The following is a 16,803-nucleotide window of genomic DNA, read 5'->3' on the forward strand; positions in this document are numbered from 1 at the left end:
ATACAAAAAAAGAGAAACTTTATCTTCATTACTGATGGGAGGATTTTCTGAGGAAAAAATGGTTACAGTCTGGTAGAGTTGGCCCATTCCAAGTTGGCCCATTTCCAAGTCTGATAGAGTTGGCCCATTCCATTCCATGTGCATCATATGTTCTATGATGCACATGTTTACTATTTCATTGCAAAATAGTAAACATGTGCATCATAGAACATATATTTTCATGCACACAAAATGCAGCTGGGTAATATTAGGAAATAATTTGATGACCAAAAAACATGCTTTGATTTTCTCAAATTCCTGTGAACCAGCATAATATTTGTACCTTTTCAATCTCTAGGTTTTGCCATCCATTTTCAGTATATTTTCAGTGATCTGGAGACTGCAAAAATAATCGATGTCGGTAGTGTTGAGGAGTCTTCTGATTAAAAGCAGTGCTGGACTACATGAGACATGACATCTCACGCACAAACACACACACACACCCCTCAAAGAGAAGGGCCTTGCACCACGACACCATAATTTCTGATTTTGACATTCTGACAAAGCATGGCCCAAGAGATTCCATGGTTGGCCCCATTCCTAGTGACAGTTTGGTTTGGTTCACCTGTCACATAGTGGTGCTTAAAAGTTGGTAAATTTTCAATATTTTTGCATAATCTGACCTTCAGTGTGATTAATTCTCTACTACAAGTCCTAAAAATAGACAAAGAGAATACAATTAAACAAGTCAAAAATATTAGATTTCTTTGTTTATTTCTTGAGGAAAATTGTTCAAAGCTATACATTTGCTTATATGGATTAACAGTAATTAATGAATACTAAAAGTAATCAATGTGATGTAATTTCCATGGAACTGCATGTATTTGCATACAGTTTTCCTTGAGATATAATTACTGGTAGTCTTTGATTTACAGCAGTTCATTTAGTGACCGTTCAAAATGTCACACTAAAAATGTGACTTATGACCGTTTTTCACAGTTATGATCTTTGCAGCATCCTCATGATCATGTGATCAAAATTCAGATGCTTGGCAACTGGTTCATATTTATGACGGTCATTGTATCCCAGGATCACGTGATCCCCTTTTGCAACCTCATGACAAGCGAAATCAATGAGGAAGCCAGATTCACTTAACAACTGGGTTACTACCTTATCAACTGCAGTGATTCACTTAACTGTGGCAAGGAAAGTCGTAAAATGGGGCAAAATTCACTTAACAAACAGCTCAATAACAGAAAGGGTTGGCTCAATTGTGGTTGTAAGTCGAGGACTACTTGTATATATAACTTATTGGTGAAATATTGATTATAGTAATGGATAAACTGACACATGCTAAATTATAACATAATTAAAATAATTAATTTGGCTGAATGAGAAAAAAGGAGCCAAGAAACTTTTTTTATTCTCATTTGGGGAGTTTAACATTTCTCATTTATAGAATTTATACAAATTATAGTAACATGGAATTTTTGGAATTTTAAATTCTAGATTGATCGTTTCCGTTGTTCCCCTCTCTGTTCATTTATATTCATTTCCCTCATTAATGAAATACTCATAGCTATCTGATATGAGTGTCATTGTGCAAATGCTGCAAACTTCATAATTAACATGTTTTGTATGATAATGTAATGATTTACTCCCCTTGCACATACAAACAGCCTTGCTGCATTTGAAGGCTCTCTTCATTCCTTCCCAGCCCTGTTGCATAGAAACAGATGTCAAGATATAATGCCATATTTGCTGGCCCCTCCATTCTGTGCATTTGCTTTGCAATCTGAGAAAGAACTTGGAACTTTGCTTATTGTTAATTCTTGTATTCATAATAAAGCCATGTAGAATACAATACTTTTGGTTATCAAGGAGCAAGTTTTAATTGTTTCAGAGATATTTCCTTATCAGATTCCTCAATTCCTTCAACAATGGCAGAGCTTCTAATATACTGGAAAAGTTCTCAAAAGTTCAGGGAGATATTCAGAGATGAATCTGCTTTGAAAGTAGCCCACGTTGAACTGTGTAGTACTGTCATACATTAGGAGTTGGCCATAGAAAATGCTTCATGACATTTTGTATTATGTCATAAAAAACTTTGCTAATTGTTTTATGGAATTCTAAAATGTGCCAAATTTCAATTTCAGGAGAGTCATGGGTCCTGGATTTTGGATGCTTTCTGTAAGTTTAGCCCATTTGAGATAACTTGGTTGAAAAGGTTTTGTATTTTGTCTGTGATGCACCAGTTTAGAATATTAGAATAGAATAGAGCTGGAAGGGACCTTGGAGGTCTTCTAGTCCATCCCCCTGCTCAAGCAGGAGAACCTATACCAGTGGTTCTCAACCTTTTTATACGGCGACCCCGGTCATAAGGACGCGCCCCCATGCGTGGCGCACATGTGCGGCGGCGCCCCCATGCGCAGCACGCATGCACGGCGGCCCCTGAGGGGAAAAATGGTGGATCGCGTTGTTTGGCGACCCCCGTAAAATGGTCGTTCGACCCCAAATGGGGTCGCGACCCAAAGGTTGAGAACCGCTGACCTATACCATCTCAGACAAGTGACTATCTAGCTAGCCTCTTTTTAAAAATCTCCAGTGATGGAGCGCCCACGACAAGCTATTCCACTGGTTAATTGTCCTCACTGTCAGGAAGTTTCTCCTTAATTCAAGGTTGCATCTCTCTTTGATCAGTTTCCCACCATTGTTTCTTGTCCTGCCCTCTGGTGCTTTGGTGAATAACGTGACCCCCTCTTCTTTGTGGCAGCCCTTCAAATACTGGAATACTGCTATCATGTCTCCCATTTCTTCTTTTCTTTAGACTAGCCAAACCTAAATCCAGTTAAAGATCACAGACATGAGAGTTTTAGTACAGTAGTACATAGATTATGTGCCATCAAGTCATTGTCACTTCTTAGCAACCACATATATAGATTTCCTCCATGACAATGTGTCCCTAACATGGTCTTCTAATAGTGCACCCATCACTCTTGTAACTGAGTCCATCTACCCTGCTGCTGGTTGTCCTTTTCTACTTTTTCCAGCATTAGAACCTTTTCAAGAGATCTAAGTCTTCTAATTGTCCAAAGTACAATCATTTGAGCTTGAATATACAATACACTGGAAGAGAGTATAAGATTTAAAACAAACACTTAAGGTTCCAAGGAATAGAAGCTACGTAATGCAACGATTCTATAAAGAAGTAGATGCAATTAAAAACAGGGTACTTCTTGATTTCTTCTGAACTAGTCATTGCCTATTGAGGGCTATATAGAAACTTTCTTTGGACATAATCTCCAGCCACTTCAAGATGTTACTATCGTTCTGGGCACTAGCCAAAAATATGTATCTACTGCAAAATCCCTAGTCCTTTGCTTCTCTGGCAGAAGAAAATATTTTTCTTCCACCCTATTCTATAAATGGATTGCACAAGATCATCCTAGGTTGTGTAGATGCCCTCAAGATGTCCTACAGTCCAGCTTGAGAAAAGACTGTTTTCTTGTGTTAATTAAAAGACAAAAAGGAAAATTGACAATGTACCAGCTGACTGATCCGCCCACCAGGAACGAAACAGAGCCTTTCTTTCATCTGGAGCATTGTGTAATGTTGCTCCTTGATTGCTCAGGGTAATTCTAAACATGTTTGAGGTCCCCGAGTGGTGAGGACAAAGTGGAGAAAGTAGATAATGATGTGGAGCTCCGTATGTATATTTAATAAGGCAGAAGGGTGAAGGAGGGATAGTAGACCAATTTCTCCTCCTTGTGTGGTGAATGTACCTTCTAGGGACGTGAAAAAGATTATTCACTAGCAGAGAGAGAAATTTATAAAGTCATCCCCAAGTTGTTTGGGGAAGTGGGAATACCTGAAATTTTAAAAAGTGTGTCATGTGTGCAGTTCCAAAATGGAGAAGATTGCTTTTCAATTCACACAAAACAATAAAAATCATATCATGGAACACTAACTTACTTCAAGGAAGAGTATAAGTTGATAGCAAGGAACATCCTTTTCACGAGCAGCCATTATTTTGATGGGCTATGAACATCCACTAGTTGATCTCAAACAGCGGACTTTTCAGTTCTACATAGAAACACCTTTTTGAGCCATTCTGCACATCTTCTCCAACAAGCTAGACATCTTAGCCACATAACAAGCCCAACATTCAGGAGGATTTTATCTTTGGCCAGATTCAATGCCCTCTTAATAGCTGTTACTGAAGGAAAATACCGGAAGAGCTTTGAGCAGAGACTGTGTTCATGTGGTGAAGGAATAATTGAAATATGTTATTGTGTATTGCCTCCTCTGTGCAGATACTGGGATACTCGCCAGGAACTATTATCTCCATTCTTTACTAAATAACCTGGTCATTCTGATTTGTTCTATCTTGTTATTATTGGATCAGTCTAATTTTATTTCCTTGGCCACAGCTACAGTAAGTATTGTCCTATATTATTATTTATTTTAATCCTCTTTTTAGATATTTTAGAACAATGTTTTTTATTAATTGCAGTGGTGGATTATCTGCTGATCAATGACTGAATAAAGATTGATTGATGGAATACCCTTTTTTACCACTGATGAACACACTTCCCAGGACTTTGGGAGGAAAATGGGGAGGTGTTCAGTGAGGTGCCTCTGAGCACTATTTTGGAAATTTTAGTATTAGAAATATTTACATGAATCCATGTAGGGGATGTGGTTGGACTAGAAAAAAGTAAGATAAAAATAATATATATAAAAATAATATATATATATGCAGACAGGATAATAATGCAAGAATGCTCACATGTAGGCTGCAAAGGTCTGGACTTTTGCAGTCCAGATTTGTTAGCTAATGAAAAAAATAATATCACTAATGTACAAAATATATAAAACTTACATCTGCACCTGCATCAAGATTAGGGAAGATGAAAGATGTGTAAAGTCCACTTCTTGTGATGCTATTTAAAAACCCACAACCCAGAATGTTAATCAGGAATACAACAGTTACCTTCTAAATAAAAGTTGGGTTTTCATAAAAAAAACAGTTGGAAGGTTTCCCACAATGACAGACTTAGCACCAATAAAAACTACATCTGTGCAATCAAGAGGGCTGCTCAAGGGGTCTGGGTAATACTGAGTGGGTGTAGAATACTTGAGTGAGCATGTTATCAATGCATTTAATGTGATAAATGTAATATACTAATAGTTAATTTTCATTTAAATTATAAACTAACTACAGAATCTTGGTTCACACAAGGTATTGGCTAGTTTGTAGCACAGAGTGCAGGTGAATACAGGTAGTCTTCGATTTATAACCACAGTTGGAACCCAGAATCTTGGTCATTGAGCAAAACAGTTAAGGAGATATCATCTGATCACTTGACTCAATGTCTGCAATCCTTGCATTCCCGATTGCGGTCACTAAACAATCCTATGGGTCATTAAGCAGAGACCTGGCTCTCCATTCTGTGTCTGCAAATCCTCCATGTAGAAATTAAAGCAGGATTTTCAGTCCAGAGCAGAGTCTGAAAATTCAACTTGAATTTCCTCCAAAGAAGGAAGTCCTCTCGGTAGGCGGCAGTAGCTTTTGACCTTCCCTGCCAGCTTCCCCATTCACTTTCTGGGGAAGATTGTAAATGGCAATTACATAATCGTGAGGCACTGGCAACCTATTGAAAGAATGGGTTGCCAAATGCTCAGATTGTAATCATGTGACTACAAGGGAGCTGCAACATATGTAACTTTGGTCCTAAGGACTACCTGTATAGATATTTATTTATTAAACAAACTTATATGGCTGACCAATTCAGATCTGATGACTCCAGGTGGCTTAGGTCTTCGTCATAAGTTCTTGCTAAGGCAGCCACACTCAACATGCACATCTGAACTGTACAGAGGAAAAAGTTCTGGAGATTCTCCATTCAGAGATATAAAAATAAAGCCTGGAAATATGGCAGTGTTTCTATCATCAGCACCCCCTTCCTTCCTCCATGTTTTGTTGTTTTATTTTCATAATCTAAGCCACTCTGAATTACTGGGTGGCGTGTGTGTGGTCAGTGTGATACTGGATCACACTGCTTTAAACAGAAATGAGGATTGATTTGAGTGTAACATTAAGCTAATGAATGTTGTACTTAAAAAGAAGCCGTTACAGCTTCTTCACTACAACCCCAACCAATTCAACTCAATGTAGCAGGATAGAGCTTCAATTACGTTATTCGAAAGTACACCACTGCAAATGGTAAAACCTGATTATCTTCTTCTGAAAAAAATCTTGGACTCTAATGGTAAGAACCAAGTTTTATTTCACTTGTCTTGATTGTCTCACAATGCAATTCCTTTTTTCCCTCATCTCAACCACAGCAACTGTATATAAAGTTAGACTTGGCAGAATCCTCTGGCAGAAAATGAAGGTGTCTAGTGCAGTACCCGATTGTAAACATTTAGCTGGCTCAGATCGATCTCCAGGAAAAAGTATATATATAACATATACATTATTGGTATGGCAGCATAAAAACACTTGCAAATCATTGGGCCTATGTATAGCAGGAGACATAAATGTCTATTTGCTATGAGCATTTATCTTCTTCCATATAAAATTAAAGTAGTTCTGTATAAAAATAACACTCTGAATGTCTTTTCACAATGGTCAAGTGCAACTAGATTCAGATGTTATCTAAGTGCAGCCTTTTGCTGACTAAGAAAATGAAAATCTCTGTTCTTCACAGGAGAACTGATTTCTTAATCTCCAGCCACAGGCATGGGTATTCATTTTTTGGTACTCTTTGCTCATTCCTGTTCAATAAGACAGTTTATCCAGCTTGTCCCTTGTGAATCTCAAACTTCAGGTGCAATGTTCGTGTTAATTTACATTCTTATTCTGATTTCAAACATATTTTCACATCTTAGTTTGTAGCTCTGGTGCAACTTCATTTTCATATGTATGTTTTTCTTTTTCCAGTTCTTTTTCTTTCTTCTTCTCATCTTCTGCAAACTGTGCTTCAACTTCAGCTGGATCAACATAGGTGTAAAAATAGGCCATAATAGCAAAAATTATAGTAACTGCAAACAGTAAAGCTGCAAAGAGAATATATTCTGCCCACTGTGAAAGAAGAAGAGGGGGAAAGAAAAAAAGATGTAAACAGGATTTTTGCACATTACAGTCTTGTTAATGAATAAGCATGTTTACATTGGTTCAGAGAACAGAATGGTCTTATCTTTTCTATAAGGCAAAAATTACTATCTTTTAGGCTTCAGAATAACCTCAATTCAATCAAGTAGCAATTTGAATTCTAAGGCAGTTGCAGGAACTAGTACTAATATAGCAAATTAAAATGGTGTTTCATATTTGGATCACCCTGGAAATCCTTTCCATTTTCTACATTTTAGTAGAAACTTTCCAACCTTTTCTTTCATTGCTATATCTAAAGCACCACAAGTTGTATGTATGCACAATGTCCTTCATTATCTTACAATCACATATCTGGGAGATGATATCACATTGCATGATTCATTTTACACCATTCAGATGTCACTAGACTTGTGAAGTACACCTACAACATGTTAATAGTTTCTAGATATTAAAAGGTCTTCAATTTCTCACTCCTCAGCAGTAAGAGCACTGATCTTCAGTTCATGATATTTACATTATAGCCCGCAGTCCACCTGGTATGAGCCAGATTTGGGGAAATTCTGACCCAGTGACAATTCTCAGCGTCTGACCATTCAATGACATCTCTCAATACTGGCTGTTCTGCCTTAGGCTTCAGGTAATGCTAGATCATTAACATCAGGAGAACCTGATTCCCCTACATAATGTAAACCATGATCATCCTGTGAAGTAAGGCTCAATTAGAACATACAGTTAAGGCAAACAATACACATATTCTTCTGGACAAATTTGGCATACACATGAAGACATTTTTAAAGGGATTAAAATTTACTGAGCAATAAAGGGGAAAGTATCATTTGAAAAAGGCTTCAACTTTAGTTCCTTTGGAATAAATATATTGATTTTTCAGCAACCATGCCTAAAATGGTATCATTAGTCTTTTGATTAAGATAGGGAATTGCTTGCCTAAAGATATGTCCTAGCTTACAGCCCCAATGGTAGAGCAATTAGGCTTAGTTTTTTTAAAAATGTTCATTTTTGCAAATAGGGTATTTTAATATAAAAAGATCATCACTTGCCAGCTTTATTTAATGACACTATCTAGAACAGGTGTCAAACTGCCGGCCCGTTTCATCATACCGAAGCCACATCCACCCCATTGCCGGCAATGCAAAAAGAGTTGTGATACGTCGCAACATGTCACGTGACATGGCGAGTTTGACACCCATGATCTAAAAGGAGACTGTCTACCTGCAATGATCCATGTGCCATAATCTCCCATTTTGATTGCAATACTGTAGAGTTCTTCATTGTATATGAGATTCTCTTTAAAACAGTCTTTTACAAAATAGATCTACAAGTAATATTTTTAAAAAAATACCCAGACAAGTTATGTTCATAATATGTTAGTCTACAAGGATTTCTTTTTTTTTTTCAGGGCCAGTTCAGTTCAATGGGGTTTGACCATTAAAGTTCCACATATACTAAGAGAAGAACTCCCACACCTTATTCATAACTTATCTTTTTTTAAAAAAAAAAGCCTCTTCTTTTTGGATCTCACATGTAGCAACATCAAGGAAGTCTTTGTTGATAGGTATTTTGAGGTACCCATCCCTAGGAAATCCAACCACCATCAACATGTCAGTCTTTTTAGTCCTAGATAAAAACATTTTTTCTAGGATTTAAGATCTAATTTTTCTTCTTAATACTATTTGTGGTTTTGTTTTATTGATTTTATACAATATATTTCTGTTTACTGTATTTGATTATTAAGCAAATAAGTAGTTTATTGAATGAGTTTCCAGATCAATTCAAATATAGATAACAACTATATGCAGGTAACAACAATACAGGCATATCTTAAAATGAGACACTAAAACTAATAAATTGTAGAGATTAATTCTATATTCTTTGTTGATTAGCAAGGTTTATCAACATTTTGTTTTGATTAATCATTTACCTGTTCATCAAGTTTTGAAGCACCAGCTATAATAAGAACAATGATATTGCCAAAGGCCACAGTCAATAGCCAGCCAGCTTGCAGAACAGACTTCATGTTGGTAGGTGCCTAACAGAAATAAGATATGCAATTCAATAGTTTTGAACATTGTTTCAAAATCTAGTAAGATATATTTAGTTTTAAAGATTTGCAAAATGCTTCAGATCTACATAGTCCTGAGAACTTCATTGTAAACAAAACTCAACTATCTCACAGTGGCCTGTTCTGAGGAAACCATTTAGAAATGGGTTGTTGTGGTTGAGCTGAGTTTTTTCTCATGATAAACCAAACTCTACATTCAGATTTTTCTGAAAAAGTATCTTATACTGTCAACGGTCTTTTGATACTGTCGATGGGGTTTTCATGGCAAAGATACTGGGGTGGGTTGCCATTTCCTTCTCCAGTGGATGGGGAATGCAGCCAAGAAATTAAAAGATGGACAGTCCTAGAGATCAACCCTGACTGCTCTTTAGAAGGCCAGATCCTGAAGCTGAAACTCAAGTACTTTGGCCACATAACGAGAAGGAAGGACTCACTGGAGAAGAGCCTAATGCTGGGAAAGATAGAGGGCAATAGAAGAATGGGACGACAGAGAATGAGGTGGCTGGATGGAGTCACTGAAGCAGTAGGTGTGAGCTTAAATGGACTCCAGAAGATGGTAGAGGACAGGAAGGCCTGGAGGAACATTATCCATGGGGTCGCGATGGGTTGGACACAACTTTACAACTAACAACAACAACATTGTCAACAGCACAACATTCCACACAGCAGGACTGTTGTAAAGCCAAGCGAGATACCTGTGAATATGAAAATTCGAGTCCAGTCACTGAAAAGACAACTTCAGCACAAGTAATAATGAAATATTGGGGGATTTGCCATGCCATACTGACTGTGTTGGCTTGAATATCTTCAGTGTAGTTAATGTTTAATTCTTTTCCAGTACACTGAAAGAAAGCAAAATATATTACTATTCATATAGTACCTTTTCCTAAAATAAGGAAAAAATACCAAAATGTAATTTCTTTTATTGTCATTGTCTCGTTTTTATCTGAAAGGTAGGCAGTCTTGAACTGAAGATGACCTCCTTTCCCTCCATAAAAGAAGAATAAAATAGAAAAACATCATATATCTCCATAATCATATTGTCACTCAATCTAAGCAAATCTTTCCATTTTAAACTTGCAGCATAGAGGGGAAAATCTGTTGCCCTCTCAAGATTATACGATAATTTCATATTCCCCAAGTCAAGCCATACAGAACACAGAAAATCATAAAAAATGAAGAATTTGTTTTCCATAATATTTTTTGAAGCTTTTCAAATTAATTAGTTTTGAACGTCACACAATTCCTTTGGATCAGCGGTTCTCAACCTATGGGTCGCGACCCCATTTGGGGTCGATCGACCATTTTACGGGGGTCGCCAAACAATGCGATCCGCCATTTTCCCCCCTCGGGGCGGCGCCACGCATGCGCGCCGCGCATGGGGGCACCACCGCGCATGCGTGGCACGTTCGTGTGACGGGGGTCGCCGTCACACAAACATTGAGAAACGCTGCTTTGGATAGATCATAAATCATAACATAAAAAATAAATACAACCCCAAAACAAGATAGTATCTGGGCAACATGTTCTCATAAAAACCTATGGAGAGATTTCTGACTGTTTATCAGGGGTGTCCTCAGGGAGTGAATCAAGATGGTGGCCAGAACCAATATTTAAAAATGGCAAGGCTGTTAGGGACACCATATTCAAGTGATGACCAAAAGCTTTTGTATTATAAAAACCCACTCCTTATTTACATTACCTGTATTTTCCATTACTAACCACAACAAAACTTTCATGAAAACACATCTGCCTATAAAACAATACAACTTTAGTCTTTTGCTTTCCTCTTTTATTTGACACCTGTGACAGTGTAACAACCATTAAGATAAGAAGGTGACTGCTAAAAATTCAACTAAGACCTTATTTTAGGTGTTTAAATCTTTGACTGGCTATGTAGTAAATATTTTGTCAATTTAGGCACGAAGTTTAGAACTTACCCCTTTGATTATAATAGTGTAAGCACTGCCATAACCAAATGGCATGGATTGAACTGTACACTCTTTATTATCAATGTTAACAGTAATAGTATTTCTAGAAAAAGCAATAGGAAAAATTAGATACTGACAACATAATTTCCAAACAGAACCTTTTTTTTTTAAACTATACCCAAATTTTGGAAAGAATATCAAAAATAAATAAAGCTGATTCATATTATAAGCATCACCCCAAGGTAGGTTTGCAAACATTAATTCCTGATCATAAAATGGGTGTAGCAGACACTTTTTAAAATAGCTTGTGACAATTCCCAACATATCATTACATGTTCCTACTACCTGCGCAACCGGCACAACATTCTTCCAAGTGTCTCATTAGAATGTAGAAACTTGCCAAGCTCTTTTACATAATCACAGAAAGAGCATGCAATGTACAAAATAGGCTGGCTGAACAGGCAGAAAAGAAACAAATGGTGATTAACCCAAAGCAGGCAATAATATTCTACAAACCAGGATCCAGTGAACAACTAAGAACTTTTCCTTTCTTTTTGTAATTCAGCAGCTGCTTTCAGTGTTTTACCAAGGTATAGATGTTGGTAAGCCTGTATCTAGGATTCTTTTCAAATATTCCATTAATGAAGTAATAGACATCATTTGTTTCACTTTTTCTATGAAATATTTTCGTTTCAAAATCAACCAGAATAATTATGTTTTATTTCAACTCAAATATTATCTTGTTCAGTGTTCACCACTTCACCTCTTTTCACCAATGATGAAAAGAAGTAATGGGCATAGGTAAGAAAGTTTAAAAGGAATTCTTGTCTCCCTCCATTTCTACTTTTTTTTCTTTTCCTTTCCCACTTTTGATTGTCCTAGAACTTGTTTCTCAAAGGTCCATTAGTTTCATTATTCATTCTTCTCATATTTGCTTTCTCATATTTTTAAAATCATTTTTGTGCCAGCTGTGACAATCATAGCAATTTTACCTACTCATGTGTGATACACACTGAATTATTTCAGGACAAGATGGAGAAAATGGCCACCACCATTCTTAGGGGAATTGCCACTGTGTTTAGAATACCTAGACTTTGATGATTATCTAATCAAAAGTTAGACCCCCTAAGCTGTCATTATCTCCACCCAAGGCTAAAAACAATTTTAGAATCCAGTGTAGATAAGAAAAATGAGACATGAACTCTTCAGCACAGTTGTCAATCAGCCAGTAGATCACAGCTTAAACCCAACTTTATTATAGGTAAACTTACTAGTGAGGGGTCCTTGGTGCTCTCTGAGCTTGCTTGTTTTCTTGCAGATGTTTCATTACCCTGACTAGGTAACATCATCAGTGGTAATCCCACTAGTACTGATGATGTACCCTAATTAAGTAATGAAACATCTGCAAGAAAACAAGCAAGCTCAGAGAGCACCAAGGACCCCTCATTTCAACCCTGAGCTACAAAAATTCTCCTTCATTGAAACTTACTAATCCAGTGATGGTGAACTTTTTAGAGAGAGACCGAGTGCCCAAAAACCGCCCCCCACCCCTGTCCCCGCTCCACCCTGCCTGCGGGCCACCCACCTCCACAGCCCGCCACAGATCACCCAGGCAGCCCAGCAGCGCCATGGCAACCACACCCTCCGCCCGTGCCCTGCAGCATGATGGGCGCAAGGGTGGAATCTTGTCCCCGCTGGGACCATGTCCATGGCTGGGCTGCTCAAGTGGGCCGCGCCCGGGGACGACTCTCCTCTGGGAGGGCTGCTGGTGAGGAGGGGCCATGGGAGGAGACGAGGCTGGGGCAACAGTGCATGTGCCCACAGAGAGGGCTCCAAGTGCTGCCTCTGGCACACGTGCCATAGGTTCGCCACCACTGTACTAGTCTATTCTGTGAGATATACACATTAATTGTACCTATTTTTTTATGGACTAACAGTCATTTTATATCAATTCCATCTTACCAGCATACTTTCCCATACTGATACCCTCTAGGAACATTGCATTTGCAACTGTTAGTTTTGAGAACTGAAGTCCCAACACATCGAGCAGCACCAGTTAGAGGAAAGCTGTTCTATCATAATGTTAAAGAATACTTACGATCCACTTTGAAAAGCAGTGTAGTTGGTGACTGAGAAATTCATCACCTCTCCAAAAGCCACATCACCCATAGTAATATTAATAACCGAATCCAAACTGTTTATAAATCTTTAAAAAGTTAAAAAGTTGCATTAAAAAATTGAAAGGTATTTTAGCCATTTATTATCATTAACTGGTATTTTCTTAGTACTGATATTTTATTCTTAAATATTATTAACAGAGATTTGCAAGTGCTTAGTAATACTATAGCAAAAGCTTTCTTGCTCCAAAATTTTTTTGACAAGATATAAAATTTAATTATGCAGTTAATGGCATTATAATTTAGATTAAATCTAAAAATCTAAAGAACTGTTGCCTTTAAAAGGTACAGCTCTCCTTCCACTCTCTCCCACCTACAATCTAGAGATGCTCTACATACAGTACATGATATCTCAACTTCTCTTGTCTTGTTTTTGCAAGTGACAGGCTATTACAATGGAGTCTGGTGTAGTTTCTTATAAGAGAGAGTGACCTGCAGACAAACTTGTGGTTTGTGGTGTATCATCATACCTAGACAGTAGAGCCTTCCAGGACTGGCTTCAATGTCAAAGCAACTAATCCCTGCCACAATATTTGGTTCCAGACTCTTATCATATGAATATCTTAATAAAAGTAAACATTAACTACAATAAAATATAAATTCACACAATTAATCTTTATTACCTGATCATATTATTGCCTTGTTCTGGTTTTTCTGTGATGCCATCTATAAACTAAGAGGAGAAATAGCTTGAATAATGTAATAAAATCCACATGAAACAGTTATATTTCTTTACATCATAGGCAGCTTTCATGATTTTTGTTCACAAACATGCTTATATCTCAATATCACAAATATTTAATTAAATGTTGTATAACTAACTCAAATGACTAAATCAAACAAAAACAATGGTTGTTAGTTTGGATTGATGCACATTCTGTACCTTGCTTTCAACTCCTCAACATTTGTATTGCTTTCTGAAGTAAATACATCTATCAATCTTAACTATGTTAACAGATATATTAAACTTTATTTTAACCACAATTAAGATTAGAACAAATCCTGCCAATCAAGATTTTAAGCCAGCCCCACCCTGATAGAGAAAAGAGCCTGATTAGCTTTCCCTATAGACAAAGACATGAGATTATAGGAATAATAAGGAATACAATATGTATATTAGTTCCAGATTTTAAAATACATAAACACATACCATTCATGTAAGCAAGAGATGAAAGGAGATCTAATGAAATCTAATTTATGGTGGCACTAAAATATATCCATGCCTTTCTGCATTCGCTTCATATTATTATTATTATATTTTGATCCTATTTTCAACCTTACCTTTATTAATAAAGTTCATAAAAGAATACTATATATCATTTAAAAATGGTCCTGTAATACATTTTTGATATGTTAACTTTTCCACGGTTATCATATACAATACCGTACATAATTTAACCATTTACCAAATGAAGGGGAAACTGATTTCCAGCATTGGGCTATAGTCAATCTGGGTGCAATCTTCTCTTTTCGAGGGTCTTGTTAATTCCATCTAGTCACAACTTTTCTGATACTTTCTTTCATCTTGGCTCAACCAGTCTTTCTTCAGATATTTGTGTTGTGATTCAATTATCATTTATTCTCTTCATTGAATCAGGCCACCTTAATCCATTTCTTTTGTATTGTTTCTCTTTTTTGTATTTCATCTACATTTATGCATTCATTTTTGACTTTATCTCTTCATGCTTTACCACTTACTTAAATATCCTACCCTATTGCATTCAACTTGTATGCTTCCCTTGATATAATCAACACTAATTTCCATATAACATTGGCAGATGTCTTCTTCCTATGAATACACTCTTTATGTTTTGGTGTATAATGCTAAATACAAATTCCCACAAATGGGAAGGCAGAAGAATTAAGCTATCATTTAGACACATGAAACTTTATTTTAAATATGGTTCTTTTGTGATCTTTTATCAAACTTATTCTGCTATTTTGTTGTTTAATTCATCTGGATAGAGTTTTTTTATTTAATTATTATAATTATTTACATACTGTCCATATGCCCAAACTGTGTATACTTAGCAGCAACAGTCCTATTATAGCCTCTGCTATTATAATTGAAATGCTATCACATTTTTACATTCTGTAACTCATACACCTAGCTCTAACTTTTTAATAGACAATAAATGATCTAAACAGAACCTGGAATCTTTAAATAAATTTACCAGATTTGCTTCAATTTGGGGGTTATTTTTTATTGCAAGAGTGTGGCGTTGTTTTCCCATATTAATCATTTTTTCTGTTAGAGATCCATTTAGATATGCTATGTCAATATTGTTTGGCTTGTTCATTTCATATGTGATATAATTTGTCTGTAAATAAAAAGAAAAAACAATAAAACAACTGGCATTTCTTTCATGTAACTGAGTAGTTTGCATATCTGCCAATTAATTATATTTCCTATTTTAGGGTTTTGATACCTAGGCAAAAAAAATTCCTGCATTTGATCAGTTAGAATTGTTGAAATATGATCAGATTTTATTATTATTAATTTCCTTCCAATATAGATAGTCCTCAACTTACAACCACAATTTAGCTCAAAATTTATTTTGCTAAGTGAAACATTGTTAAATGGGTTTTGCTCCATTTTACGGCTTTTCTTGTCACATTTGTTAAGTGAATCACTGAACTTCTTAAATTAGTAACATGGTTGTTAAGTGAATCTGGATTCCCATTGACTTTACTTGTTAGAAGTTCGCAAAAAGGAGTCACATGACTTGGGTACATTTCAACCATCATAAATGTGAGTCAGCTGTTAAACATCCAAATGAAAATCACATGACTGTGGGGATGCTGCAATGGTCATAAGTGTGAAAAGTGGTCATAAGTCACTTTTTTCAGGGCCACTGTAACTTTGAACAATCACTAAATGAACTGTTGTAAGTCGAGGACTATCTGTATTGTATCTTCCCAACCATTTCAGCTGTACACATGAAATTTAACTTCTGAATAACTGGTTTCATTTCCCTTCTGTGTTGTGTGATGTTGGCAAGAGATGAAATCCACTGTTTGCTTTCCTAGCATATATATACAAATAGGTTCACCCAACTATGGATGATGTGTCAAAAACAAAGAAAACATAGAAAATGCTGCCTTGAAGTGCCTTACACTGAGGCATGAGGGAAATTATAACTTTATAACTTTGTAAGAAACTTAAAGTGGAGCCACTTTACAAAGCACCATGCATGCCTAAGGACTAAAAGTGGGTAATGTGAATGGGGAGACAGAGTATTGTTTTAAAAATTACTAATCCTAAATTTTGTTCTACATAACGAGAAGGAAGGGAAAACAGTACAATAGTTAGAAATACTGATTTCAGTAGTGATGAGATACAGTTTATAGGCTCCAAAAGATACTAATTTTCATGCCAAGTTCCAATTTAAAAATGGGCAAGTTTAGGCATGGTAAACACATCCCAAAGGGAATGACGGCGTAATTTCAGAAATGTAGAAATTGTTAGTATTAAAACAGAAACTGTTCTTTTTTAATTATGAGATGGTGTATAATGTA

At 36.4% G+C, this 16,803-nt stretch overlaps 1 protein-coding gene across 1 annotated transcript in view; it reads right to left on the minus strand.

The window, feature by feature from the left end:
* Nucleotides 1-6,249: 6,249 nt before the first annotated feature.
* The window catches only part of SLC15A1 (solute carrier family 15 member 1), a 38,892-nt gene continuing 28,338 nt past the window's right edge, over nt 6,250-16,803 (minus strand). The window contains exons 17-23 of the mRNA XM_039335742.1: nt 15,459-15,605; nt 13,908-13,957; nt 13,206-13,313; nt 11,117-11,210; nt 9,872-10,018; nt 9,036-9,143; nt 6,250-7,066 (exon numbers count right to left, since the gene is read on the minus strand). Coding sequence (XP_039191676.1) covers nt 6,863-7,066; nt 9,036-9,143; nt 9,872-10,018; nt 11,117-11,210; nt 13,206-13,313; nt 13,908-13,957; nt 15,459-15,605 — 858 coding nt within the window. The 3' untranslated portion in view covers nt 6,250-6,862. The remainder of the gene's footprint in view (nt 7,067-9,035; nt 9,144-9,871; nt 10,019-11,116; nt 11,211-13,205; nt 13,314-13,907; nt 13,958-15,458; nt 15,606-16,803) is intronic.

The sequence above is a fragment of the Crotalus tigris genome, unplaced genomic scaffold (assembly GCF_016545835.1).
Source record: "Crotalus tigris isolate CLP2741 ecotype Arizona unplaced genomic scaffold, ASM1654583v1 scf7180000017658.5313226, whole genome shotgun sequence".
Taxonomy (NCBI): Eukaryota; Metazoa; Chordata; class Lepidosauria; order Squamata; family Viperidae; genus Crotalus; species Crotalus tigris.